This window comes from Aspergillus foveolatus, assembly GCF_047715535.1.
Source record: "Aspergillus foveolatus strain CBS 279.81 unplaced genomic scaffold BDW70scaffold_110, whole genome shotgun sequence".
NCBI lineage: Eukaryota > Fungi > Ascomycota > Eurotiomycetes > Eurotiales > Aspergillaceae > Aspergillus > Aspergillus foveolatus.
In genome coordinates, this window is record NW_027396174.1 from 15,923 (window position 1) to 38,208 (window position 22,286).

General features: G+C 52.9%; 7 protein-coding genes across 7 annotated transcripts; 1 reads left to right on the top strand and 6 right to left on the bottom strand.

Moving 5' to 3' along the window:
* Positions 1–514: 514 nt before the first annotated feature.
* BDW70DRAFT_164463 (FAD-binding oxidoreductase) lies at positions 515–2,240 on the bottom strand (the record flags this gene model as incomplete). Its single annotated transcript, XM_073741479.1, has 4 exons — positions 515–786; positions 853–1,061; positions 1,137–1,831; positions 1,917–2,240. 4 exons carry the CDS (start codon positions 2,238–2,240, stop codon positions 515–517), a joined length of 1,500 nt encoding a protein of 499 aa, XP_073591276.1.
* A 2,032-nt stretch (positions 2,241–4,272) lies between these two features.
* BDW70DRAFT_166103 (Tannase/feruloyl esterase) lies at positions 4,273–6,139 on the bottom strand (the record flags this gene model as incomplete). Its single annotated transcript, XM_073741902.1, has 1 exon — positions 4,273–6,139. One exon carries the CDS (start codon positions 6,137–6,139, stop codon positions 4,328–4,330), a length of 1,812 nt encoding a protein of 603 aa, XP_073591277.1. The 3' UTR covers positions 4,273–4,327.
* A 1,244-nt stretch (positions 6,140–7,383) lies between these two features.
* BDW70DRAFT_154180 (uncharacterized protein) lies at positions 7,384–8,589 on the bottom strand (the record flags this gene model as incomplete). The annotated part of the gene is made up of 1 exon (XM_073739784.1): positions 7,384–8,589. The coding sequence occupies one exon, from the start codon at positions 8,587–8,589 to the stop codon at positions 7,384–7,386; it is 1,206 nt and encodes a 401-aa protein (XP_073591278.1).
* Positions 8,590–8,976: 387 nt separating this feature from the next.
* BDW70DRAFT_154181 (major facilitator superfamily domain-containing protein) lies at positions 8,977–10,377 on the top strand (the record flags this gene model as incomplete). The annotated part of the gene is made up of 1 exon (XM_073739785.1): positions 8,977–10,377. One exon carries the CDS (start codon positions 8,977–8,979, stop codon positions 10,375–10,377), a length of 1,401 nt encoding a protein of 466 aa, XP_073591279.1.
* Positions 10,378–10,631: 254 nt separating this feature from the next.
* Positions 10,632–11,885, bottom strand: BDW70DRAFT_154182 (uncharacterized protein; the record flags this gene model as incomplete). Its single annotated transcript, XM_073739786.1, has 1 exon — positions 10,632–11,885. One exon carries the CDS (start codon positions 11,883–11,885, stop codon positions 10,632–10,634), a length of 1,254 nt encoding a protein of 417 aa, XP_073591280.1.
* Positions 11,886–12,268: 383 nt separating this feature from the next.
* BDW70DRAFT_13975 (uncharacterized protein) lies at positions 12,269–12,825 on the bottom strand. Its single transcript, XM_073737468.1, has one exon. The coding sequence runs from the start codon at positions 12,734–12,736 to the stop codon at positions 12,401–12,403; it is 336 nt and encodes a 111-aa protein (XP_073591281.1). The 5' UTR covers positions 12,737–12,825; the 3' UTR covers positions 12,269–12,400.
* On the bottom strand, positions 12,826–18,086 carry BDW70DRAFT_13982 (uncharacterized protein). The gene is made up of 6 exons (XM_073737486.1): positions 18,064–18,086; positions 17,410–18,012; positions 17,238–17,361; positions 16,877–17,188; positions 16,054–16,832; positions 12,826–16,009 (listed from the first exon to the last, which is right to left on the bottom strand). Exons 2-6 carry the CDS (start codon positions 17,813–17,815, stop codon positions 12,915–12,917), a joined length of 4,716 nt encoding a protein of 1,571 aa, XP_073591282.1. The 5' UTR covers positions 17,816–18,012; positions 18,064–18,086; the 3' UTR covers positions 12,826–12,914.
* Between the last annotated feature and the right edge of the window lie 4,200 nt (positions 18,087–22,286).

Consider the following 22,286-nt stretch of genomic DNA (forward strand, 5'->3'; position numbering starts at 1 on the left):
TTTTAGGGTCATCAACCTTGACGGGGTCTGTACTTGGATTCTGATGGGACCCTAGTAATTTTTGATCAACGCCTGAAGATCATTCGTGGAACAGCGTGGTCTGAGCTGTAGCCATTCAGAAATCCCATCCTGGGAGTGGTAATCACAGATTCAGGGCAAACTAGCTGCATGAGATCAAACGCGAGCATACCCCGACTATATCGACCTGCCCGATCGTCGTATTTACTATAGATTCCCCAAGAAGTAGAGGATATTCAATGCCTCTGCCCTATCGCTGCGGCGAAAGGGGTAAATCAGGTACTAGTATAAATCATAGGAGGTTGTATGTCAAGAGAACGGCACCGAGCACGTTAAAAGATTCGACGCACGTCTCTCTATCCGAGAATCCAGCTGAGGAGCCGATGCTACATACTGTCTAATGCAAAAACCTCAAGACAAATCCAGTCCACTGCCCCTCCCATATAGATACTCCCGCGTGGACATGCACGCCCCAACGTGGAGATCCAGTTCGCCCTCAGTAACCAAGCTTAAAGCCGCCCCAATTCAGCCGCGAAAACGTGCCTGATGGGTCATAAACCTGCCGAATGTCCCTCATGCGCTGCACGTTCTCAGCCGGAAACCCGACAAAGGGATCCTGCCATTCGCCCGCGTCACCCATGTAGATAAACTCTCTTGCCAGACCGTTGCGCTTGTTGTTCGCATGCAGATGCTCTACCAGGTGACGAACCCAAGCCTCGACGCGAAGGCTGTCCTCGGCTCTATCCCATCCAGTGGTGACTTGCCACCCTATGGATCTGTTAGTCAATGCTCAGGGTGAAGGAGTATTGGCATGACGAAACGAATGGCACTTACAGATGAGCGGCTCCTCGGAGAGACCCCAGGTATTACCGATCTGGTTGGTCTTTGCCACAGAGGCGGCGCTGGAGGGGGACAGGTTGATCACGAAGGTTGGGTACAGGCCCTGGATGTCGGCGATCTGCGCCACCGCTGCTTTCCAAGTCTCGAACATGGAGTAGAGGACCTCGGAGTCGGGGTACATGGAGTGATGGCCGAATATGATACTGGTAGGGTAAGTATGTGGCACAATCCTCCCATCTGGTAGGTAGAGAGGAGAAGAAGCGGAAAGCAGCACGTACCGGAACATTTGCTTAGGAGAGTCAAGATTCGAAGCCCATTGCTTAGAGGTGGTTACGTTGTGAACCTTGGAGGGTCCAGGGATGGCAGTAAAGTTGGCGAATTGTGAAGGAGGACTACTTATGCCCTCCTGCACACCGAGAATGACTGCTGAGGCCCCGGAAGTGGTTACATTGTAGGTGATGGTCAAGATAGCCCCAGCCGCTGTCGAAGCGTCATCGTCGGCCAGAACCAGGTCGCACGAGGCCCGGACGAAATCATATATGCCCGTCTCGTTGAACTGCTGGATTGTCGTGCTGATGTAGGGCATCGAGTAAGTCTGTAATCGGAATCTGGTCACTACGGCGAAGTTGTTGGCGCCGCCCTTGAGGGCCCAGAAGAGGTCGGAGTGCGACGTGGCACTGGTTGTGATCTTTGTACCGTTGCCCAGAACAACCTCGTAATCGACCACATTGTCCATGGCAAACCCGTACTTATTGCTGAAGTAGGAGACGCCGCCGATGAGCGTCAGGCCCGGGACCCCGATGGTCTTGAGCCGGCCACCGATGGCAACACGGCCGTAGGGCTCCAGGGCAGAGTACACGTCGTACCAGGTCATTCCGGGGCTAACGGTGATGGTTTCATTGTCAACTCTGTAGTCCTTCATGCTGTTGAGGGCCAACAGGACACCTCCATCAATATTGTTTGAGCCGGGATACTATTGTACTTTTCGTCAGCCGGAGTAACTTGAAAAACATCCAAGCAAACGAGGTACTTGCATTCATATGTCCGCCGCCGCGCACTGCAAACTGGGCACCGCATTTGGAGAATAGACCAATCGCATCAGATACTTGGTCAGCTGAAATGGGAAGAAAGATACATGCAGGGAGAAGGTCTGCCCGGACGTCCCAGTAGTTGATTCCCTGGGTGGTGTAGTCCGCCGAGTCTGGGAAGAGGACTTGGTCTGGATAGGATGAAGCCAGCTGGCTGCACGCACAATCCGCACCTGTCTCCAGATTGACAGTCCCGATAGCTGTGATGGAGGCATTTGCGTGCGGGTTGCTGAGAACATATTCAGCGAATCCCAGTGCGAGGAGCACTAATGACCGCGGTAGGATCGAGTTCATTGCAGGAGAGAAGAACTGTAGCTGAAGCAGAGGTGATTGATAGGTATGTGAGACAGAAAGGGTTCCAAGCCGCGGTACTCAGCACTCTTTTTATACTCTGGGGCCCATTGAGACCAGCTTGAAACGGGATCAGTTGCCTGCGGTGATTCGGATATGGCTTAGGGTTAGTGACCAATTGAGCTCAGCCATGTGCGCATTCAGATCTGCGTATCTGCTCCGCCGCATATGGGCAGCTCGTATAGAACATTGATGCCTAGCTCGAACTCCAGTGTCAACACTAGGAGCCGACTCGTTGGGCAATGCAGATCTTGATGTTGCTCATATTGTTCCAGAAATTCGAACCCGGACCCGAATCCGAATCCGAACCCGAGGTCTGTATGAGATCGACAGGCAAGCCTGCCTTACGGGGTTGGGAAGGGCTCGCAATGGGAACGAGTCAGAGGTACGAGACACCGGCCATTAGGGCTTAACCGGTAGAGATCGACGACGCCTATACCCCATGATTCGAGTTCGACCGTAGGCACTGCAACTATTATACCACAGATTCTGACTATAGTTTCAGGAGATGTGTCCTACAATTCCTCTTTTCCTGCAAACAGTCGGCATGTCTCGGCTTAAGGAAATGAGTCCAGGTCTCCAGCGAAATTTATTAGGTCTCAATATTTGATTTCAAGGGAGAAAGCGCGGCCAAATGTTGCGCTGCCAGAGTCAGACCGGGTTTGAAATGAAACAATTGTGTGAAAAACGAAGCATTGAGACAGGAACCATGTTGCTCCATTTGAAAGTCTGCTTTGTCCAAGAGGTAGACCGAATGCAAATATGATGACTTTTTGTTGTCGAGCTGGGGAGTATCTAGACTCCTTCGGCAAAATAGTATTAGCGTTGATGCCCTCGACATACAGCTTTCCCTAGAGATCTTTGGTGAATTGGAAACCCATCAACATAGGAATTTTACTTTAGCTGTCGGTAATGATGGGAGCAGAATGATAGACCATTTTATCAGAACCCATTTCAAGTTAGGGCTAGAGTGGTAAGTCATTTCTAGCACAAAGAACAAGAATCGAGAGACTCAAGATAACAATTATCTTAACCCTAGAACAAGACTTCAAGTCGCGTCAGAAAGTAGAATCAATGAAAAGGAAACTACATCTCTTTGGATGGAAAAGCAATGCGCAAAAACTGTTATAACCAGGGGCCTAATAGCCTTAATTGTATTGCTGCTAGATCTGATTTGAATGATTTGCCTTGGTATAGCTGTAGCTATAATACAAGCAGCTGGAGGTATAACAAAAAGAGATATAGAATAATAGATATTAAATAGGCAACTGCATCCCTTGTTCCCCCGAGATTCACCTCAACTGATGAGTAAATATAGGGTGGAAATCCGTATAAAGGAGAAGTCACAATTTAGGTAAGCAGGGTCTACTCGATGAGAGGGGAACAAGCGACGCGGCGCAGCGCAGATGGCCCATTGCAATTCGAGTACAAGGCCCTTCATGAGAGATGGAATGACCGCGTAGAGATGTTATGCTTTGATTGCTATACCTAGCAAAGGTGAAATTCTGTTGTCTTTCGTATTTATGCTGGCAGCTTCTAGCAGAGGCCAGGGCGGGTTTACGCGGGCAGATAATCAGCCTCCCATCTGGAATCCCATAAACCCAAACCTGCGAACGCATAAGTCAAGTACTTGGCGTGCTATGGGACGGATGAGAACACAGTGGTTGGGGTCCAGGGCCGCTGTCGGTGTGGTTACAATCACGCAGCGAACGCAGGCGAGGACCCTGATCCGAGGTCTTGTCCCTTATAGTAACATTAATGGAGTATGATCCAAAAGATATATCGCCTCCTGGACTGGCCATTACAATTACTGTCTGGTGAGGTGATGTAATGCATTTAGTACTTCCAAGGGTGATAAAATTGAGCTACATTATAGACTGGAATCAGCCTGACGAGGCAGTATCAGCCAGCTAACTACCTAGAATAAATAATAGTCGGAAGAAGAGAAAAAACTAGGTATACTGTACACAGGGACGTAGACTGAAACCAGTCCCGGCAAGGAGCCGTTGCTACAAGCAGACAGCTCCCGTCTAGTAGACTGGGATCTTGAAGGCCGGGAAGTCGTAGGTCCAGCTCTCGATCGACTCCTCGTCATCCACACAGCTAAAGCTGTCGCTGCCGTTCTTCCAGAGCGGACGCTTTGGCCACTGGCAAAGCATCTGGGTCTCGCCCTCGTAATCTCCAGAGGAGACCGTCGCATTGAGACGAGACGGCTTCACCCCGTTCTCCACCCAGTCGATCATGATCTCCATGTTATTCTGCGGGTAGGGCCCAGGCTGGAGAGTGTTTGCGCCGCAGTGCGCTGCGCCAGGGACCAGGTAGAACTGGTACCAGTCACTCATATCTGGGAGCGCGGTCTCGTCCTCGACGTCGGGGTACATGATGCTCTTGACTGACTGCCAGTAGTGCACGGAGGAGGCGGCGGGGATGGAGGGGTCAGATTCGCCGTGGTAGTGGAGGAGCTTGCCGCCAGCTTCCTTGAACTTGGTAAGGTCCGGGTGCGTGGTCTGCAGCGTGTCGTAGTAGCGGACCATGGCGGTATCCATCCAGCCTACGACGGTGTCGTAGGTGACACCGTCCAGGGTGGAGAGGTTGTCCAGGTCGAGCAGCTGCACGAACTTGCGGACGTACTCGCCGCCCATGGAGGTGATGGAGAGCTCCCATTTGCCGCTCGTGGAGTTGTAGGTGGAAGTCGCGTCGGACAGTTCCGAGGCAATCTGCCATGAGAGATAGGCGCGTTCACCCTGCGTGGTGTGCAGGCCGTCGTAGATGGCTTGGGCGACGGCGACGCCCTTAGCCGAGACGGTACCGTTCTGCGCCGGCTGGTAAGAGCTTGAGCTGTGGTCGTCGCGCCTCCGGTTCCGAGCGTGGTGGCCGCGCTTGCTGAAACCGAAACCGAGCGAGGTAGACGTCTGCGCGGCGCAGTAGTAGGGGGTGCCGATGATGGAGGTCAGGTTAAAGTTGAGCATGCAGAGGTCGGTACGCGCGACGACGCCATCAGTGCGGCCGTCGAGCGGGTCGCAAGCGGCGATAGTCGCGTTGACGATCTTGGCCAGCTCGCAGGGGGGCGGGGCGTAGTCGAGGGTGTGCTCGACGACTGAGGAGAAGATATGGTGGACCTGCTGCTGGGCGTAGCGGAAGGCCGGGGCGCCGGTGATAACGCCGTCGTACTCCTCGCCCCAGCGCTGGACCTGGGACATACCCTCGCGGCCGCCGTCCGAGCAGCCCTCGTAGTAGGTGTAGACCTTCTCGTCCGAGCCGATACCGTAGAAGCCGCGCGTGAGTTCCTTACCAAGCAGGGTCATCTCGCCGAGCGCCTGGTAGCCGAACATATGGGTGGCATCCCAGTCGACGCTGCCGTTGCCCTTGAGGACGATTGAATCGTAGTCGTTGTTGAAGGCGTCGTACCCAGCGTCGGTGGCGCCAGAGACGGCGCCATACTCAAGACCACCGGTGGCGTCCGAGTTGAGGGTGTAGCCACCGCCGCCGGCAACGTAGAAGCGGTTCTTGAACTCGGTCGGACTGGGGAAGGCGTACTTAACGACGACGGTGTCGTCCTTGCCGGGGTGAGTATAGCTGACGGTGACATTGCAGTAGTTGTACGAGGTCGAGCCGCCGCCCATTCCCATGCCGCCGCCCATGGCGCCGGACGACGAGGAGCTGGAGCTGGAGCTGGCATTGTAGACGCTCGCGGTGACGGCCGACGGGATCAGATTGATGCCCAGGAGGGTTCCGTCACTGGGTAGGATGTTCTTGACGTGCGAGACGGTGCAGACATCAGAGAGAGAGGCGGCCGAGGCCGTCGAGGCCAGGGCTAAAAGAGCGTTGCGCTGCTGGCGCATGGTAATGACTGAACTGTTGAAGTAACGAGTTCAAGGAGCGTGTTGCAGTACAGATTACCATGATCTGCAGCAGTCTATATAAACTACCAGCCATGGTGAGAGGGCAGGAACAGTAGCATGCTGCCTAGGTGGATACGGCCCCGGCTCCTAATACAGTCCAGTCCAGGGTCAGCTCTGGAACTCGTCACGCAATTGCGTGGCCTCTGGGACCGGGGAGCCCTTGTGGCTGAGCTTGTAAGGGTAGCATAGGAGGCCAAAACAGGGCTGCTTGAGCAGTCGAAAATTCGTCGTCAGAGCTGGCGCGAAAGGGGAGGGTGGGTACGCGGATCCTTGACTACCGTAGTAGCCCAGCCCGAATTCGGACGCCCGAAGTTTCTCCAGCCGGATCTGCCAAGTTCTACTTTTTCTTACTGTGATTTTCTTCGGAGATTGATAACTGATAACGGTCGTGGTGGGTCAAACGCCGTCGTTGAACTGACGTGACCAAGGGACTGCGGTCTCTCAGCCCTACACCCTATCCAGGTCTTCCCGGTGGTCATGGAAGCGCAGCCAGCGCAGTCTCCGCCGCCATGAAGGTGCTTACGCTGTCTGTTTGACAAGCTTAGAGTAAGCTTAGACGCAATATATGCCGATCAGCATCCGCTTTCCCCTGCAGAGAATGTGATTGTGGGTGGCTGTGGGAAAGTTGTGGGAATTGTGGGAACTGTGGGAAGGCCACTAAGCAACATCAGAGTCAGACGATTTATTTCATTCTCGTTGCCAAGGTTCCAGAGTATCATACTATATCATTCTCATTAGATTAGATTAGAGGGGTAGACATGGTACGGCCTGTCGAAACATGTTCGGGTTCGTTGCCAAATGACGTGTTTGGCCCGCTGGTGTACGAGGTAGAGCAGCAGATGTGTCATTGCGAGTCCCCATTGGACCCTCTGGCTGTTCCTCTTCGAACCAAGCACGGCCAGGATACGACAAGACTGTTAGAGGTTGCTTTGACGGCTGGTTCTGTGCAAGTCACTGATGAGCCAGCACGCCGACAAGGTCTTCTGAGCCATCACCCGTGGCTATCCAGGAGAATTCCAGTCATTGTACAATTGCTACCCAGTCCAGAGAGGAGGAAAAAAAAAAAAAAAAAAAAAAAAAAAAAAAAAAAAAAAAAAAAAAAAAAAAAAAAAAAAAAAAAAAAAAAAAAGAGAAGAGAACAAAGGAGAGGAGGAAAAAAGAGTAAGTAAAAAAAAAAGACTCAATTAACCATCCAGAGCCTGCACGACCTTGGCCCACTCTCCAAATCCATAAGGCCCCGGCACAGTCTCCCCGTCAAACAGACTCGCCAGCACCACGCGATCACCTTGCTCGCCCTCCCAGGGCTCTCTGCCATGCTGCGCAATGACATTATCAAAGACCAGCACGTCCCCCTCCTGCCACCGATGCAGGACCCGGATCTCATCCGTGATCCGCGCCAACGTCGCCAGGTACTCCTCCGGGATCGGAGTCCCGTCGCCAAACGTCTGAACGGCGACGTTCTTCCGCCTAGCGCCGCTTCCCGTTTTCGCCTCAAGGTTGTTCTTGTAGTACGCTACTAGCCCAGTGAAGAGCGTGGGGAGGTTGGTGCCAGACTGTGTGCGGATCACCGGGAGGTGGTGGGTTAGGGTTAGCACTTGCCCCTGGCCGTCTGCATTGTCGCTCCATTCAAACGTCGTATACTTCCCGCGCCCATACCGGGCAATCTGCGCCTCGACCTTCCTTCTTTTGGTCTGCTCGTCGTCTCCGTCGACGAACTCCTTCCCGAACGCCTGTCTCAGCGTCGACCCGCCCACGTACTGCCTCTCAACCGTGTACGTAACCGAACTCTTGACCCCCTTCTCCGCGAGCAGGTCAATAAACTCAGGTATCTCAGCGCGTGCCCGGTGGAACAGCTCTAGACTCGACGAGATCGGCGTCTCTCCTCCCTTCTTGGGCGCTCGATTCGCGTAGAAGAAGACATATTCTGGTGCGTGCGGGACCTGCGGCGATTCGTTGTGGTTATAGATGCGCACCTCCTTGGGCGCTTCGTTTGCAGGCGCTACATTAGGGGCTAGAAGAGGTCGGTCAACGACGATGCCAATTATCTCGTGAGGGCTGAAACCGAAGGCGTGGGCGAAGGCGCTGAAGTCGGAGGCAGAGTGGATGGGGAGGCCACGGAAGAGGAGGGTTCCGTGCTTTGCGAGAAGCGAAGTGAGGGTTTTTGTGCGCTGAAGGGACTTGACCGTCGCAATGGCCGATTCCAGAGTCGGTTTAATAGATCCTGTTGGCTGGAGGGCGAGAGGGATTGGCGTGTTTGGGGGATGGGGAGGGCCGAGAATGCGCTGGTTCGTGGAGGGGAGGCTGAAGGGTTCGAAGGTGAGGACCGAAGTCTCCTTTGTGTCTTCGAGTTGGAGGGAGAGGAGATCCAGCTGCTTGATAGTGGCTGTCATCCTTCCAATGGTAAGTGGTTTTTTGCTCGCTTATTTTATGGAATAGTTGGCGAGGAGCAATGATCGTTGATAAGGGCCTTGAGCTGGATTGCTTGCTCATCTTCCCCGCACATCACGAATCTGTACGCCCCGGTCGGCAATTAAAATCTCGCTTACAGGGGCTGGAAAGGGTTCAATGTAGCTCTCTTATCACTCGTCGACGCTGTAGTAATCAATCCTTTTTTGACGTTATACGAGAATTAGCTAAAGTTCATATTGCTCATTCTCCTGCCTGATTACGAACCCTAAGCTCGGCAGAAATACATACCCCACGATGAGTACGACACTGCTAATCTGCACCTCTCCAACATTTCATCCTCGGTAATTCCGCAGGAAAAAAGAGTCAAGATGGCCCAAGACAAGCTGAAGAATATCCCAGAGACCAAGGTCTCTCTACCTTCCCCTTCAACCCCGCCCCCTTCTACCCAGGATGCCCATAGCCGACGCATCCCGATCTTCTTTCGCAGCACGCTCTTCCAAATCCTCACCGTTGGCCTTTGTGCCTTTTGCGCGCCAGGTATCTGGTCAGCCATGAATGGCCTCGGAGTCGGCGGCTCACAGTCCCCGAATCTCGTGAACGCAGCCAATGCCCTTCTCTACGCGTTCATGACAGTAACCTGCTTCCTTGGCCCCTTCCTGACCAACTTGGTCGGCTTCCGATATACCCTGTCGCTCGGCTCAATTGGATACCCGCTCTATGCGGCCGGGCTGTATCTCAACAACAGGACCGGCGCGACATGGCTCGTTTATCTTGGCTCCGTGACCTGCGGGATATCAGCGGGCTTCTTCTGGAGCGTCGAGGGTGCAATTGCCACGGGGTATCCAGAAGACCGCAAGCGGGGGAGATATATAGCGACATGGTTTACGTTCCGCAATTTTGGCAATATTATTGGCGGAGCTATCTCGCTGGGAATCAATGTCAACCTTAATCAGCAGGGACAAGTGGGGTACCAGACATACCTGGGCTTCATTGCCATTCAATGTCAAGGGTGCTTGATTGGACTCTTGCTCTCAAATCCAGAAAAGGTGGTCAGAGATGACGGAACGAAGATCGCGGCCAGTACCGACACCATTCGTTGGAAGACAGAGGCTAAGGCAATGTGGAAGAGAGGAAAAAGCAAGCCCATCCTTCTGCTGACACCCCTATTTTGGTACTTTGGCTGGGTCCAAGCCTACCCGGGCACGTATCTCGCAACGTACTTTACTGTTCGATCCCGGGCATTGGGCAGCTTCCTCTCTGCCATTGTCGGAACAATTGCAACCTGGCTCGGTGGCTCCCTCGTCGATATACCCTGGACATCAAACCGCAAGCACCGAGCCCTGGCGACATGGACCCTAATCGCCGCCCTCAACAGCACAACATGGATTTGGGCCGTAATCATCCAGAATGAGTACCGCCACACTAACCCTGTCATCGATTGGGGTGACCAGAGGGCCTTCGGCCGGGGATTCGGCATATACCTCTTTGAGCGGCTGAGTGTGGGGATCGTCGAAAACTACATCTATTGGTGTATTGGGAACCTTTCCGACTCGCCTGGTGAACAGATCCGGTATAGCTCGTTGCTGAGGGGGATTGAAACTGCTGGAGTGGCGGTGGGATTTGGGGTGCAGGCTGTACCGACAGCCTTGATTGTGACGGCGGGCATTAACTTTGGGCTATGGTTCTTCGCACTTCCCATAAGTTTCTGGGCCACATTGTTGGTTGTCAGGAAGTTTGAGGAGGCGGCCCGGGACAGTGCGGCTTTGTAGGTTATTAGCAGATCATACCTACTAGAACAGACGTGAGGCACGTCAGTACTCTGCTGCTTAGAGTCACTCCAGGGGCAGATGATAGAGTTCAGCAGGTGCAGAATGATGCAGTGTAGTAAGAACGGGGGTTTTGCCAACATCTCAAGGCGTAATGTCTTTGCCAGGTGACAGGTTGTCAAATGTGAGGAGCGAGAAGCCGTGGTATCCCTCGATAAGAACAGGCACAAGTGAGTCAACGCAGACCGAAGACCCGGTCAAGGCATGTTTCCCTCATAAACCTCCATAGCCTCTCTCGCCATCTCCGCAGCCTGCACCGAATCCCACATCCCCTCGCGATGCGGCCACTCCTCCAGAGCCTTTAGCGCGCGCTTCGCGATCTTCTTATTCCGGCATTTCTGGATAATGTAATACAACGGACCGATAACGGTGGTCTCCATCATAAGAGTCGGGCGCGGTCCTGCCTCGCGCGCCCTGTCCTGCACTCCGGCAGTTATCTGTTCTGCCAGATCGACGACTTCTGAAAAGCGGTCACTGTATATATCGTGGATCACGCCTGGGTCTTTGATGAGGCAGACGTCTATTATCAGGGAGACGCCTTTGTGGTGCATGCGTAACAAATCGAGGGATTGGAGGTCCTTTGATCGCAATGCAGTGAGATCGAGCATTTTCTGCTCAAGGTGTCGAAGGCCCTGTGCAAAGCTGGCCAGTTGGACTTGTTGTTTCTGCTGCTCCTTCAACAAAACTGGGTAGTTTGCTGTAAGCTCGGCAGCCGACAGCGTCTCGCAAAAATTGACAAACGTAACGATCTGATGCAGCGTCCGGTCCCGCGCGAAGCATGCATCGTGGATGCAATTAAACTCCATATTAGTTAGGTCTGGCCGAGTTACTTGATCTAGAGCTAGCGTGGCTAGGTCAAGAGGCGTGTGAGTCTCGGAGAGGCCAAAGTGCGCACTCTGCAGATCCAAATGCACCATTGCGGCAGCGAGAGACCGGTCGATGTCCTGCTCAAAGGCTGGATGGGTCTGATACAGCGTATGGTAGTCTAGCTTCCGCGCCCCCAACACACGCAGCCCATTTCGAAGATGCGTAACGGCGCAGCCAGAGTTCCCGCGGATAAGCTCAAACGCGATAAACAGAAGGCAGCACAGCAGAACCGTACTTTTGACATGCGGATCATTCGACCCTGATCGCATCCTGGATACGAGGTACCCGATCGACCGCGTATACTGCGCCAGCGCAAACCTCTGTGTCCGATTACTCATGTCCTCAGCGATGACGGGGACTGCTGCCGTTTCTGAGACCTCCTGCAGGGCGCCCAACGCAATGACGGCATGGCAGATCGCCGGTTCAGACTGGCACATCTGCAGCGCAAGGCAGTTCCACATGCGATGGTCGAGCCACCCACTCATCATAGGAATGGTGAACGAGTAAAAATAATTGAAGAACCGCCGCTCCTCTGCTGATTTGTCAGGCAGCAAAGCACGGAATCGGTACTCGCTGAGGGCCATGGTGGCGCAGAGATGAGGGCTGCGCCTGTTCGAAAGCGGTTCAATCTCATAGCCGTCACATTTGAAGCCGGCTGTGATACAGCGACGGCACGAGTCTGGAGTCTCGTCGCATTTGAGATGGCGCAGCCTGAATGGTTAGTCATCCCTTCGAATAGGAAAGACCAAAACACCCACCGACATGTGCGACAGCCAGTCCTGGATTTGGGGAGTCGCGGACGGCGCGTTCTTTTCAACTTCTGAGTTTGTTCCATTACCCAGCGCGCAGTGTACTTGGCCTCATATTGGATCTGATGATGAAGATGCCTGGATGGATCGATGGATGGGCGAGACCCCTGGAGCGGCTGAAGGACAGCTGCACGTGAGCCTTGGCGGAGTCTTGTCGACAAGTCTAGAATGGACCTAATTCTGCAGAAATGGAAGTTGATACAAGTTGTAGTAGGAGCATGGAATGAGACGATAAGGGCTTTGACAATGTATTTGCACCAGAAGCCTGTTTTCCAAGAGATAAAATGGAGCTAGCGGCCGAATACGAGATCAAGGGCTAGGGATAGTGGATCAAAAGAAATCCAGCAAATACCTCTTAAGTAATAGTGGCACAGTATGCCGCCTATTACAGTCCAATAAACATGGGAAGCTTCCATTATATATTCGTGCGGCTTTTGTATTTCTTTCCGCGAAACAACGACAGTGATAGACAAATAGACGAAATAGATTAGAACCAGTCTTTTTATTCCCTTGCGGGTAAGCTGTAGATTCGCTGAAATACCAACCAAGATCAAGGTGAATGCAATACGCTTCTGCTGGGCAACATCGCTCAATCGCCGATCTGTCTCTCTGTAGCTCGTATTCATACTGGTCGAGATGGGGTATAGATGTGAATCCGTGATAGTGAAGAATGTAAAAGGAAGGGGGGAAAAAAAACCAACATGCTAGAAACCAGGGGACGCAACAAACAAGACCAAAGAGATTCGTTATTCGTGAGTAGCGAAATGCAGTCAACAAAAGAAGAGAAAAAGATTAAAACAGTGACTATATACGACCATCAGCATCAGGCGCTGGCACACCCTCATGGGATACCCAGCTATCGAGGCCATAGCCGTTCCCATAGCTAGACGAAGGGCCAGGGGCGGTCGGCGAGCCCCAAGCGTCTGAGCCCCGACTACTCCGCCTCGTCAGGTTCCGGATTTTCGAGGAGAACGATTCATTAACGCTGCGGTTCCTTCGATGCTCAAGTGACATGCGGCGGCCAATAGACGGTCTGGTCTCGGTATTTGCAGCATTGCTGTTCAGTGCGGGTCCAGCAGTCATAGCTCGTGGGAGTAGGCGGCCGAGATTTTCATTGTCAATGACGATATCGATTGTCCCGGAAGATTCACGCTGGGAACCCGTGCCCGAGAGGGAAGCTATCGAGACCGGAGCCGGAGGAGGTGGTGGCGGGGTATTATTGTTCAGGTGCTGTAACTCAGGGAGAATAGGCGGCAGTGACTTTTCCACCGCCTCCTCAATGCTCACAGTAACAGGGGAAGAACCATAATCATGACCTCCACCGGCGGTGGAGAGCTCGCGCGAGCTTTGGCGGCGATGGTGGATGCTTCGGTTCCGATCTGAGGAGCGGCTACGTGGAAGATTGGGGTTGTAGTGGGGGTGCAATGGCATGTCCAGGGGTCGGGATGGAGGCTGCACTTCAGGAACTGGCACAGACATGGACCGCGGGATGCGCTCGGCTTCGCCTTGATATCTTGCGTCGCTAAGAAGGAGTGGGGCGGTGTCGGTTTGGGGAGGAGCTGATGGAGGTGGAGGCGGAGGAGGAGGCATGGGCTCAGATTCAGAAGGTCCGCTGTATTTTGGATGGCGCATCGCACGGGGAGTTGCAGGAAGGCCTACAAGCCCACCGGAACGTGACGAGTTGGACTCGGAGCTACTGGGATAGTCCGGTGAAGTCTTTGGCGGAAGCATGGTGCGTCCCGGCGTACGAGGGGTGAATGACTGCACGGAGAAAGGTGGGCTCTCTAGAACACCTCGAGTATATTGGATTTCTCCTGGGAATGGAATGTTGGGGGCAGACGGATTACGCGCAAGCGAGAGGCGTCGAGCTTCAAGCTCAGCCGCGGCCAGTTCCTTTCGCCTCATTTCAGCTGTAGCAGGGGAAACATTGTGGTTGGCTTCGTTAACCGCTTGTGGTTTCTCAGCAGGTTCGTTGACAGCAGGATTCGTCTCATTTGTTTTGGAGTCGGCCTCTTGACGAGTTCGAGAGCCTGGTCGAGTACGACGTCCGTCAGCAGAGGGTTCACGTCTAGACGCGGATGGACGACGGCTGCGACTCCGGTGACGAGTCCGTCGGTCCCTGTCGCCCGCAACAAATTTGAGCGCGTCTTCTGGGTTGATCATGGGTTCTGGGGAGGGCGGTGATGTGTTTCGCAGTCCCTGTCTATCTGCGCTCCGCCCACGAGACGACTGCTCAGTTGTATCAGCACGGCCAGCTTTGTGTCGGCTAGTGGAGCGGTTCTGCCGGCGTTCCGACGAGTTCCTGGATCGTGGCTTCCGTACCCTACTTGTACTCCGAGCCTTTGGTGTTTGTTTCACAGCGTACTGTGCCAGTTCTTCTGGGGACATGGACACGGGAGAGGAAGGTGAACGCTTTGCAGGCTGAACATAACGCTTCTCGTTGCGTCCTCGCGTGGTATCATTGGATGCAGCTCTCGATTTTGTCTTGCGCGTGCTCAGCATTGTCGAGTCATCAGTGTTTCGCCTGCCACGACGATGACCGGAGGTCTTCCGTGAATGGTAGCTCGCCTCGTCCAGGCTGTTGATGTACTGGTCGATACTGCGGCCGCTCACACTGGGACTCTTTGTTGTACTGAAACTGTTGGCGGTAGAAGGAGGGCTCCTGAAACTAGCCGCGAGGGAACCAGATTGGACTTCGTCATGAGATGATTCCCCGGGCAAGAAATTAAGGTGTAAGTTGTCTGGCTTGCGATCTCGAGTGCTTAGGCGACTGTCCGATCGTTCCCTCAATGCTTCGAAGATACCCGGCGTCGGCGACGGTAAGCCCTTGATTGTGGCAAATTTATCGGCGGTTGCTTGGACAGCGGTTTGGGGGCTCGGCTTGAAGCCTTCTTCGGGGTCGTATCGTGCAGAGGGCAGTAAGCCAGGGTCATCTTCCGGCTCTTGCGGTTGGCTAGTGTCATCGTTTTCTGACGTGGACCCATAGTCAACTAGTTTTTTGTTCTCTTTAAAGAGGAATGTTGGAGGGTGAACATCCACTGGGGTTTCTCCAATTGACGGCAGACGTTGCTTTGGGAAGCCTGGTGTGCTTGTCCGAGAATTCATGGCATTGTTGAGGCTTTGAATATTGTTCAGCTTGTACGACCCGAAGCCCCCAGGTGAAAGGGCAGAAGATCCGGCCGCTGAATCTGCAATTGGAGTGATTCCAGGGGCATTGGTTGGCGTTCGATCGTCAGATTTGAGGCCAGGGAATCGGAAACGCTGGTTTGGCTGTCCATCGAAAGAAGTGATTAACTTGAGCGACGGAGTCTTGAGCGACTGGCGATTGCCTGCAGTAGTTGTCGGGTGAAATAAACTTGCAGGGTTTTGATACGCAGGCTCCGGCGATCCGACTGGCGACCTACCGGGAATGATATCTTTGAAGTGTGCTTGATGAACTGCCGGAGATGCCCAGGGATCAGAAGGCTCTACCCCAGTACACATGAAGCAGCGAATGGCGAGCTGTTGTTGGGAGTGAGCAACAACATGCTCGCCCCATCGTCGAACAAGGTACGATTGTCGCTGCCAATCAGTTGGCATCACCAGGCAGGTCATGAGAATGGCCTCCATGTAGTAATTTTGCGAGACATACACCTCGATTGCGTCATCTCTGTCACCTAGCCCAATTAAGATCGTAGCCGCAGTGTGCACATCGCCGAGCTCGAGCAGTTTCTGGACAAAGGCCTGACCGACCTTGTTGGCCTGGGACTGACCATTCATCTGACTCAATGCGAGTAACATCCAGTCACCGACCGAGGTTGGGCCAGCACTGATCATCGATACCATGTGGTCAGTGTCAGACTCGTCAATCCATTGCGCGAGGAGAATGGCTGCAGGGCTGCCTGGGGGGTGGCGGTATACTAGAGAGTCAGTCAAGCTTCCTAAGGGTTACCGACAGACATACGCTCATCCTTGATCAATCCCTCAATGTCGCCGTCCCAACCAAACACCATACTCAACATCTGTCGTCGTAGGTCGTCCGGTGTCAGGCGAGCTTCGTCGAGGGGCTGCTGAGATCTGTACGGGACGTCATTGAGGCGTGCGCGAGTAAATGGAAACAGGTCAACATTTTTATCTGCTGGGCTGAACTGAACTTCATTTCTTAAGCGAGAACCCGGCCGCGAGCTCTTTACGGACGACATTGATACTGACGAGGCGTATGCAAAGGAAGGCTGGGGGGTTTCTCTACCACCGCCGGCTGATGTTAGTGAGAAAGAGGTTGCGGTATGTGCTGACCGTGTAGGGGGAGAGTATGGGGACTTGTATCTGTCAGAGGAAGCCTTGGAGCTGACGGAGGCCGCACGGCCGCGGGAGGATTCAGGACTGCTCATCTCGGCGCGTTGTTGCTTCACAGCCTCAGTACCACTGGAATCAAAGGGGGCCCGACGCCTTGAATACGACGAGCCCGATTCCCGCATCTCCGGGGCATCCTGCAGTGTGCGTGGGGACTTCGTCCTAGCTCTCATCTGATCCAGAGCTGCGGTCATGGAGTTCGTGGGAGGGTGCTGCACGTTTGCCACCATCGCCGGGTTCTCCAGGTCATATTGCTGAACGGTGAATTGAGGACCGAGCGTAAAAAGGGTGGCGGTTGGTCCGTAGTTAGCAATCCCCAAGGGATTGTCAATCGTGGGAACCGGTTCGTACGTGATATGCTTCGTTTTGACATCCCAGGCCCAAGTTTCGCTACGAAGTTAGCAACGGTACATACTTCACTACCGGACGCTTACCCATCGAGATACTGTATAATCTTTCCATTCTTTGACCAAGCCATCCACTTTGGTTCTGAAGGTGACGAAGTATCGGATCTTTTGAGGACTCGGATCACGCGGGGAACGTCCTTTCCCGGAGGCTTCGCAATACTCCATACCCTGAGGTCTCCAATAGCAGACATTGTAGCCAGCATATCAGACTTCTGTTTCGATGACGATGCATGCCATGATAATGACACAATTGGTGATGGTCCTCGGGACGTGGTCATTGTATGCAAAATGGTGAACGTCGGCAAAAGAGTGGCTATTAGTATTGATCCATTTTGGTACCTATATGCAATTAGACCAGCAGTCCAGTTATCAGGTTTCAGAGACGTACCCAATCGCGTATGTTCGACAATCGGAGGCCGGCGCCAACGCCGTGATTGGGTCGAAGATCGTTCGACAGGAAATATGTTCTGAGGTCGATGGCTCGAATAGTATCACATCGCCTTTTTCATTTCCTGCAAGCGGTCAGCAGAGGCCAATATTATGACGAAAAGCAGATTTACCAAAAGCGACATTCCCGTTCCGCATCCACGAAGCGGCCTTTAGCTGCTCGAAGGAAGCAAAACGAGCAATGACATTTCCTGTGAATAAATCCCAGATGATGGCCGTCTTGCTGGTATCGTAGCTGACTACTAGCCGTCCCGCTCCACGCTCACTCACATTGTCCACCGATATAAAGAGGATATCCTCCTTGTGGTTCTCAAACCGCCGTTCAAGGGCCAATGTGTCATGGTGAAGACAAAGGATGGCGGATCCCTGGGCGTATAGGAAGAGCGATGCTGTGGACGCACAGGCTTCGAACCTCGCGACAGCCCCCTGCGTTCGCGAAGGCATTGGCGGAGGCACGGACACGATCTTTGACGACCAAGTATCCGGCATGGGATTCCTGTTCCAAGCAACTTCCACCATTTTTCCGCCCGATTCCGCGACTTGTTAGCACAACCTCCGCTAGGCCAGGTAAGCGGTTCACAGACGCTGAACGGAGCGTTTCAGGAGGTAGGCCGATAACGGAGCTGAGAGCGTTAGAAGCATCACCGTTAAAGCAAGAAGTGCATCGAGAGGAGTCGGGATCGAGTCGAGGAAAGATGGAGCGGTCCTGAAAAAAGCTGGAGTCAGCAATAAATCGGCGGTATACGGAGTGAGCGGAGGTGGAATACTTTGAAAAAAAATACCCCAGGAAGAATAAGCGAATCCAATCTGCAAGGTGAAGGCGACACAAATGCAGGAGATAGATAGCTCGGCGTTGGTGCTGGTGCTGGGATGATGGAGGGGCGGGGAGGTGATGGTGATGAAGATCGGCGAGGACGGTAGTACAACCAGCCCGGCGACTCTACAACGACCAGGGAAGCAATCCCCTTATGAAGATACCGACAGAGCAGTCGTCAAGCAAAAGCCCACAAATTAAGATTTAACTTGGACTCGGAGGTAGCAAGCGATGAAGGCAGCGGTAAGGGTCGATCCAAATCTCCAGCATTCAAGCAATGGGAGCAAAGGCCAAGGGACCACTGGCTCTTCTGACGGGACAGGGGCCTTGCAAAGACAGGTAATTAGTGGGCGAGCAGCCTCATGGTGAGGCATAGGCTCGAGCTCAATACCCAACGAGCATCACGAAGACATTGTCTATCAGGTGTTTGCTCGATTACCGTCCAATTAGTGTCGCACCAGCAGCGTGCCCGAATGGACTCGGAGATGAAGTTGGAACATCTCGCCTCGCACCTCCAGCAGTGTTCTGCCACTGACACTGGCTTGCACTCTGCACGATCGTAAGACTGGCCATCAATCCGTCAGTTCGAATCCTGGTCTTCACAGTGCTGATTGGCTGCATAGCCTTCTTCATCTGCAGGCCTCATCACCTGACCGGCCAATGAAATGCGGTGACTGCGGCCTTGGCGGTATCACGGGACCCAGCAGGGCGCGTAAATCGGCGACCGCCAATGACTGAGAACTGGCAGTCTTCCTCTCGCGCAGTCGAATGAGATGCCAATATCGCCCCGTTTGCGCACAACAGAAGGCAGCCATCGATAGCAGAAATGGGTCCTCCCCCTATTTAACGGGGTTTCCCACTGCATGGGGTTCCTGGTTCCGAGTCCGCCAACTGCGCTCAACACGTGATGTCACCGATCAGTGTGATGGGCAGCTGGTGGGTCTCTGTGCGGGGAGAGCCGAGAGCTTGAGCTGGGGAGGTGATGGGACTCTGCTGGACCTCTTGACAGATGTGATGAACTCCACTTTGAAAAAAGAACTCGCGCTAATGACCGATACCTCATGCTGCAGGTTCAAGCCAAGTCGAACGGTCGAACGTATCTCAGTAGCCGCGCTCAGGCATGGACTCGAGTTTGGATGATCACGGACGTACGAAACCGAAGGATTTTAGACATCACGTTGCTTTCACGTCTAGCTCGGATCCTTCAGCCTTGAGCTTAATGACGCAATCCAAACATGGTTGATTGTGACTGCGTCGACTCAGTGATGACTAAGTTAGCAGATGCTAACATGAACTACCGAGCTTAGTGCGATATCCAGCCTCCTTCATTCTCATAACAGACGGTGCGCAGAGTTACTGCTGGGCCCGCCTGGTTATTGATGCGGCTGGGAAGGAAGGAGAGGTATGAGCGCGAACAATGGCCAAGACTGCTCAAGACGGGCCGTCTCCCGGCCCCTGTCAGGCACGCGCTCAGGTAGGATAAAACAGAGCTTCACGCTCTCAATCTCGATGGACCGGTGAGGGGGGAATCCGCTCCGGCTGATCCAGCCAACGTTGGAGGATCGTCCGATGCGACTAGGAGGTAGCTTTCCGAACTCGGTCGTTTCCGAGGCCCCAATGCCAATCCCCGTTCAGGTTTGTGATCCTGGGACTGCACGATACAAGGGGATTAGCTACGGCCCGGGCACAATGTTCAAGATCTGTAGACGAGTTGCCTTGGAGTGAAGCCCAGGTAGCACACTCGAAACGTACGTTCAAGAATATTGATGCAGCAAGGATTCGACATTTGAAACAATCCCTGTAAAAAGGAAAATGGCGGCTTCCGGCCAGACATTGCTGATCATCAGCCCCTTTGCCTAGCTGGCCATTGGCCTTGCTTCGTGGCAACTCATCGCCAATATAGTGGTAATGCCACTATATTAATCGAAATGCTAACGCAGCGCATATAGCAAATATCCGGGTACGAGCACTATCTTATTCAAGGAACGGTCCAGTTCCTCATGCTCGGATGAAGAAACTCTGAGCGCTCGTCAGCGTATAATAAATTTTAATCCATTCTCGGCTTGCTCTACTGATAATGGAGATATGAATCCAGAGGCGTGACAATTGATGGTTATGTTCATACTCTCTTTGCGCACGAAAATACAAGCTTCCGCCTTCAGAAATCCTTTGAAAAGATCTATCCAAGTGAGACCAAAAGTGCAAGGTCAGTTTGTTTCAGAGGCAGACAAGTATGCGAAGAAATTACCCGATTGGCGCTGAAAATAGATGCTCTCAATAACCATGCTCCGCCAACAATGCAGAGTATGCGCTATCTAATTTTCCAGTAATAAGCAACAGCTATTGGCCAATAACAACTACCTGACAGAGCAATGTAACACGGATTTGTGAACCATGCAGGTCTCATACATCACCCTGCCCAAAACCATGAATGTTTGAAACTGCTGGCAGTCCATGTTCATGACACTGGCGTAATAGATGAGTCCTGGTATATGGCCTCAACTATGATCATTCAACCTACGATGGCTCGCGGCAGCAGGTCGTGGTATCAACCAGACGTTGCTGTCCTAGACGCTGTTATAGACGCTGTCATCTATGGTACCCCACAGATATACTAAAACCACAATCCGACATGTCTGAAGCAAGCACATCTGGTAACCATTGATAACCATACCAATCTCCCGAGAGACTATAGAGCACTAACATCGGTCTCAGAGCCGCCCAAGCACCATTGGCGGGCCAGAGATATTCGTTGATGGCCCAGCCTAGCTGAAGAAGTCCTGACAGCGGACTTTCCTGAACTGAATATAGCAATTGTGAAACGCAAGCATAGACTATCACAACGCTCGAAAGAGTCGGGAGATGTTGGAGAATGGTAGGTTTTCTAACATGAACCTCAGCCCTGACCGTCTCGAGTTGGGTAAGGATACCTCTAAAATGCGGCACTCCATCCCGGACTTACAGTGTGCATGCTGAAGACAGTCACGTTGGATATCAAGGTCCCGATTGTATCCGTTGCGGATCCATTCATCGCCTTATCTAGACGAGGAATACTGTAAGAACGGGTTCATCGACTTCTTTACAGAACTAGCTATCCGTCAAACAAGCCCTAAGAACATGGCACTGACGAGATGAGCAGTCACTATCTGGCGCTCGAAGGCAATTGGCAGATCTCTAGTCAGTACATAGTGTCAAACAACCTCTCAACCGCAAAGCCAGAATCAGCTCCCATTAGAGCTATAATACGCATTGCCCAGTTCTCGAATGTCAGAGACTCATCCCTTGTCATGTGTGCAAGAGCTTGCCGCCGATGGCAGCCCATGTTTGAGAAACTGATTCTTCGCAAATCAGCGTTGTGGACAAGTGATATGCTGACTGACGAAAGTTTTATATATTGTCACGCATTTAGAATTCTCATGCCGGGTCAAAGAAGGCTGGTAGTCTTTCTTCGCCGTTTGGCTTCCAGAACCCCCGTGCCCTACAATCTGAAGTTATCATGACATGAAGCTCGACAATCAGGGCTACTGTGAACAGATTCCGGTTACAGAGGTGAGATAATGGATTATTCAGGGTAGGACTACCCTCATCATTTCAACATCCGAGCTCTGGGGAACATCAAGGTCACTTTGGCAGCTTCTCGGCTCAAACCGTTCGAAACTGGCTTAAGACACTCAAGAAAAATGGCCGACCCGTCCGACGAAGGCCAAAGAAGAGTATGCCGATCCGACCAGATCCAACCCTGTAATTTTGGCGCGCAATGACTCCACGAAGGATAGGGCGTTCAGATATCATGGGCTTTTTGCAGTTTCACTGGCTCTTCATCTCACTCGGCCACGCAGCCCAGGACACGCCCTGTCTGGAAAGAAAAAAATGACATCTTCCCTTGTAGACCCGCCGCCGGCCGAGTTCAGCTCACCAAGAGCAGAACAAGGCTCGATCCTTCTGACTAGACCATCTATAAAGACTTTGTAAGCAATGGGCCATTAGTGGATGGCTGTCGTTACTCCGTGAATCAGCTAGCTAGCTGAGGGGTGCGACCTTATTGAATAGCTATTACTCTTACATCTAAGGCGCAAGACTTGTCAGCCTCAATCCTACGCATTGTATGTCACGGAAATGGCTATTAAGTCTGAAGTCGGAAAGTAAGTTTGGCCGTTGAGTGTCCATTTTCCCCAC

Excerpts from the sequence above, each read along its gene's own strand:
- BDW70DRAFT_13975 (XM_073737468.1), bottom strand. The coding sequence starts at position 12,736 with ATGAATACGAGCTACAGAGAGACAGATCGGCGATTGAGCGATGTTGCC.
- BDW70DRAFT_13982 (XM_073737486.1), bottom strand. The coding sequence starts at position 17,815 with ATGGTGGAAGTTGCTTGGAACAGGAATCCCATGCCGGATACTTGGTCG. Across the intron at positions 17,362-17,409 it reads GAACGGGAATGTCGCTTTTG|GAAATGAAAAAGGCGATGTG; the intron begins GTAAATCTGCTT and ends GACCGCTTGCAG. Across the intron at positions 16,833-16,876 it reads ATTATACAGTATCTCGATGG|CGAAACTTGGGCCTGGGATG; the intron begins GTAAGCGTCCGG and ends CTAACTTCGTAG.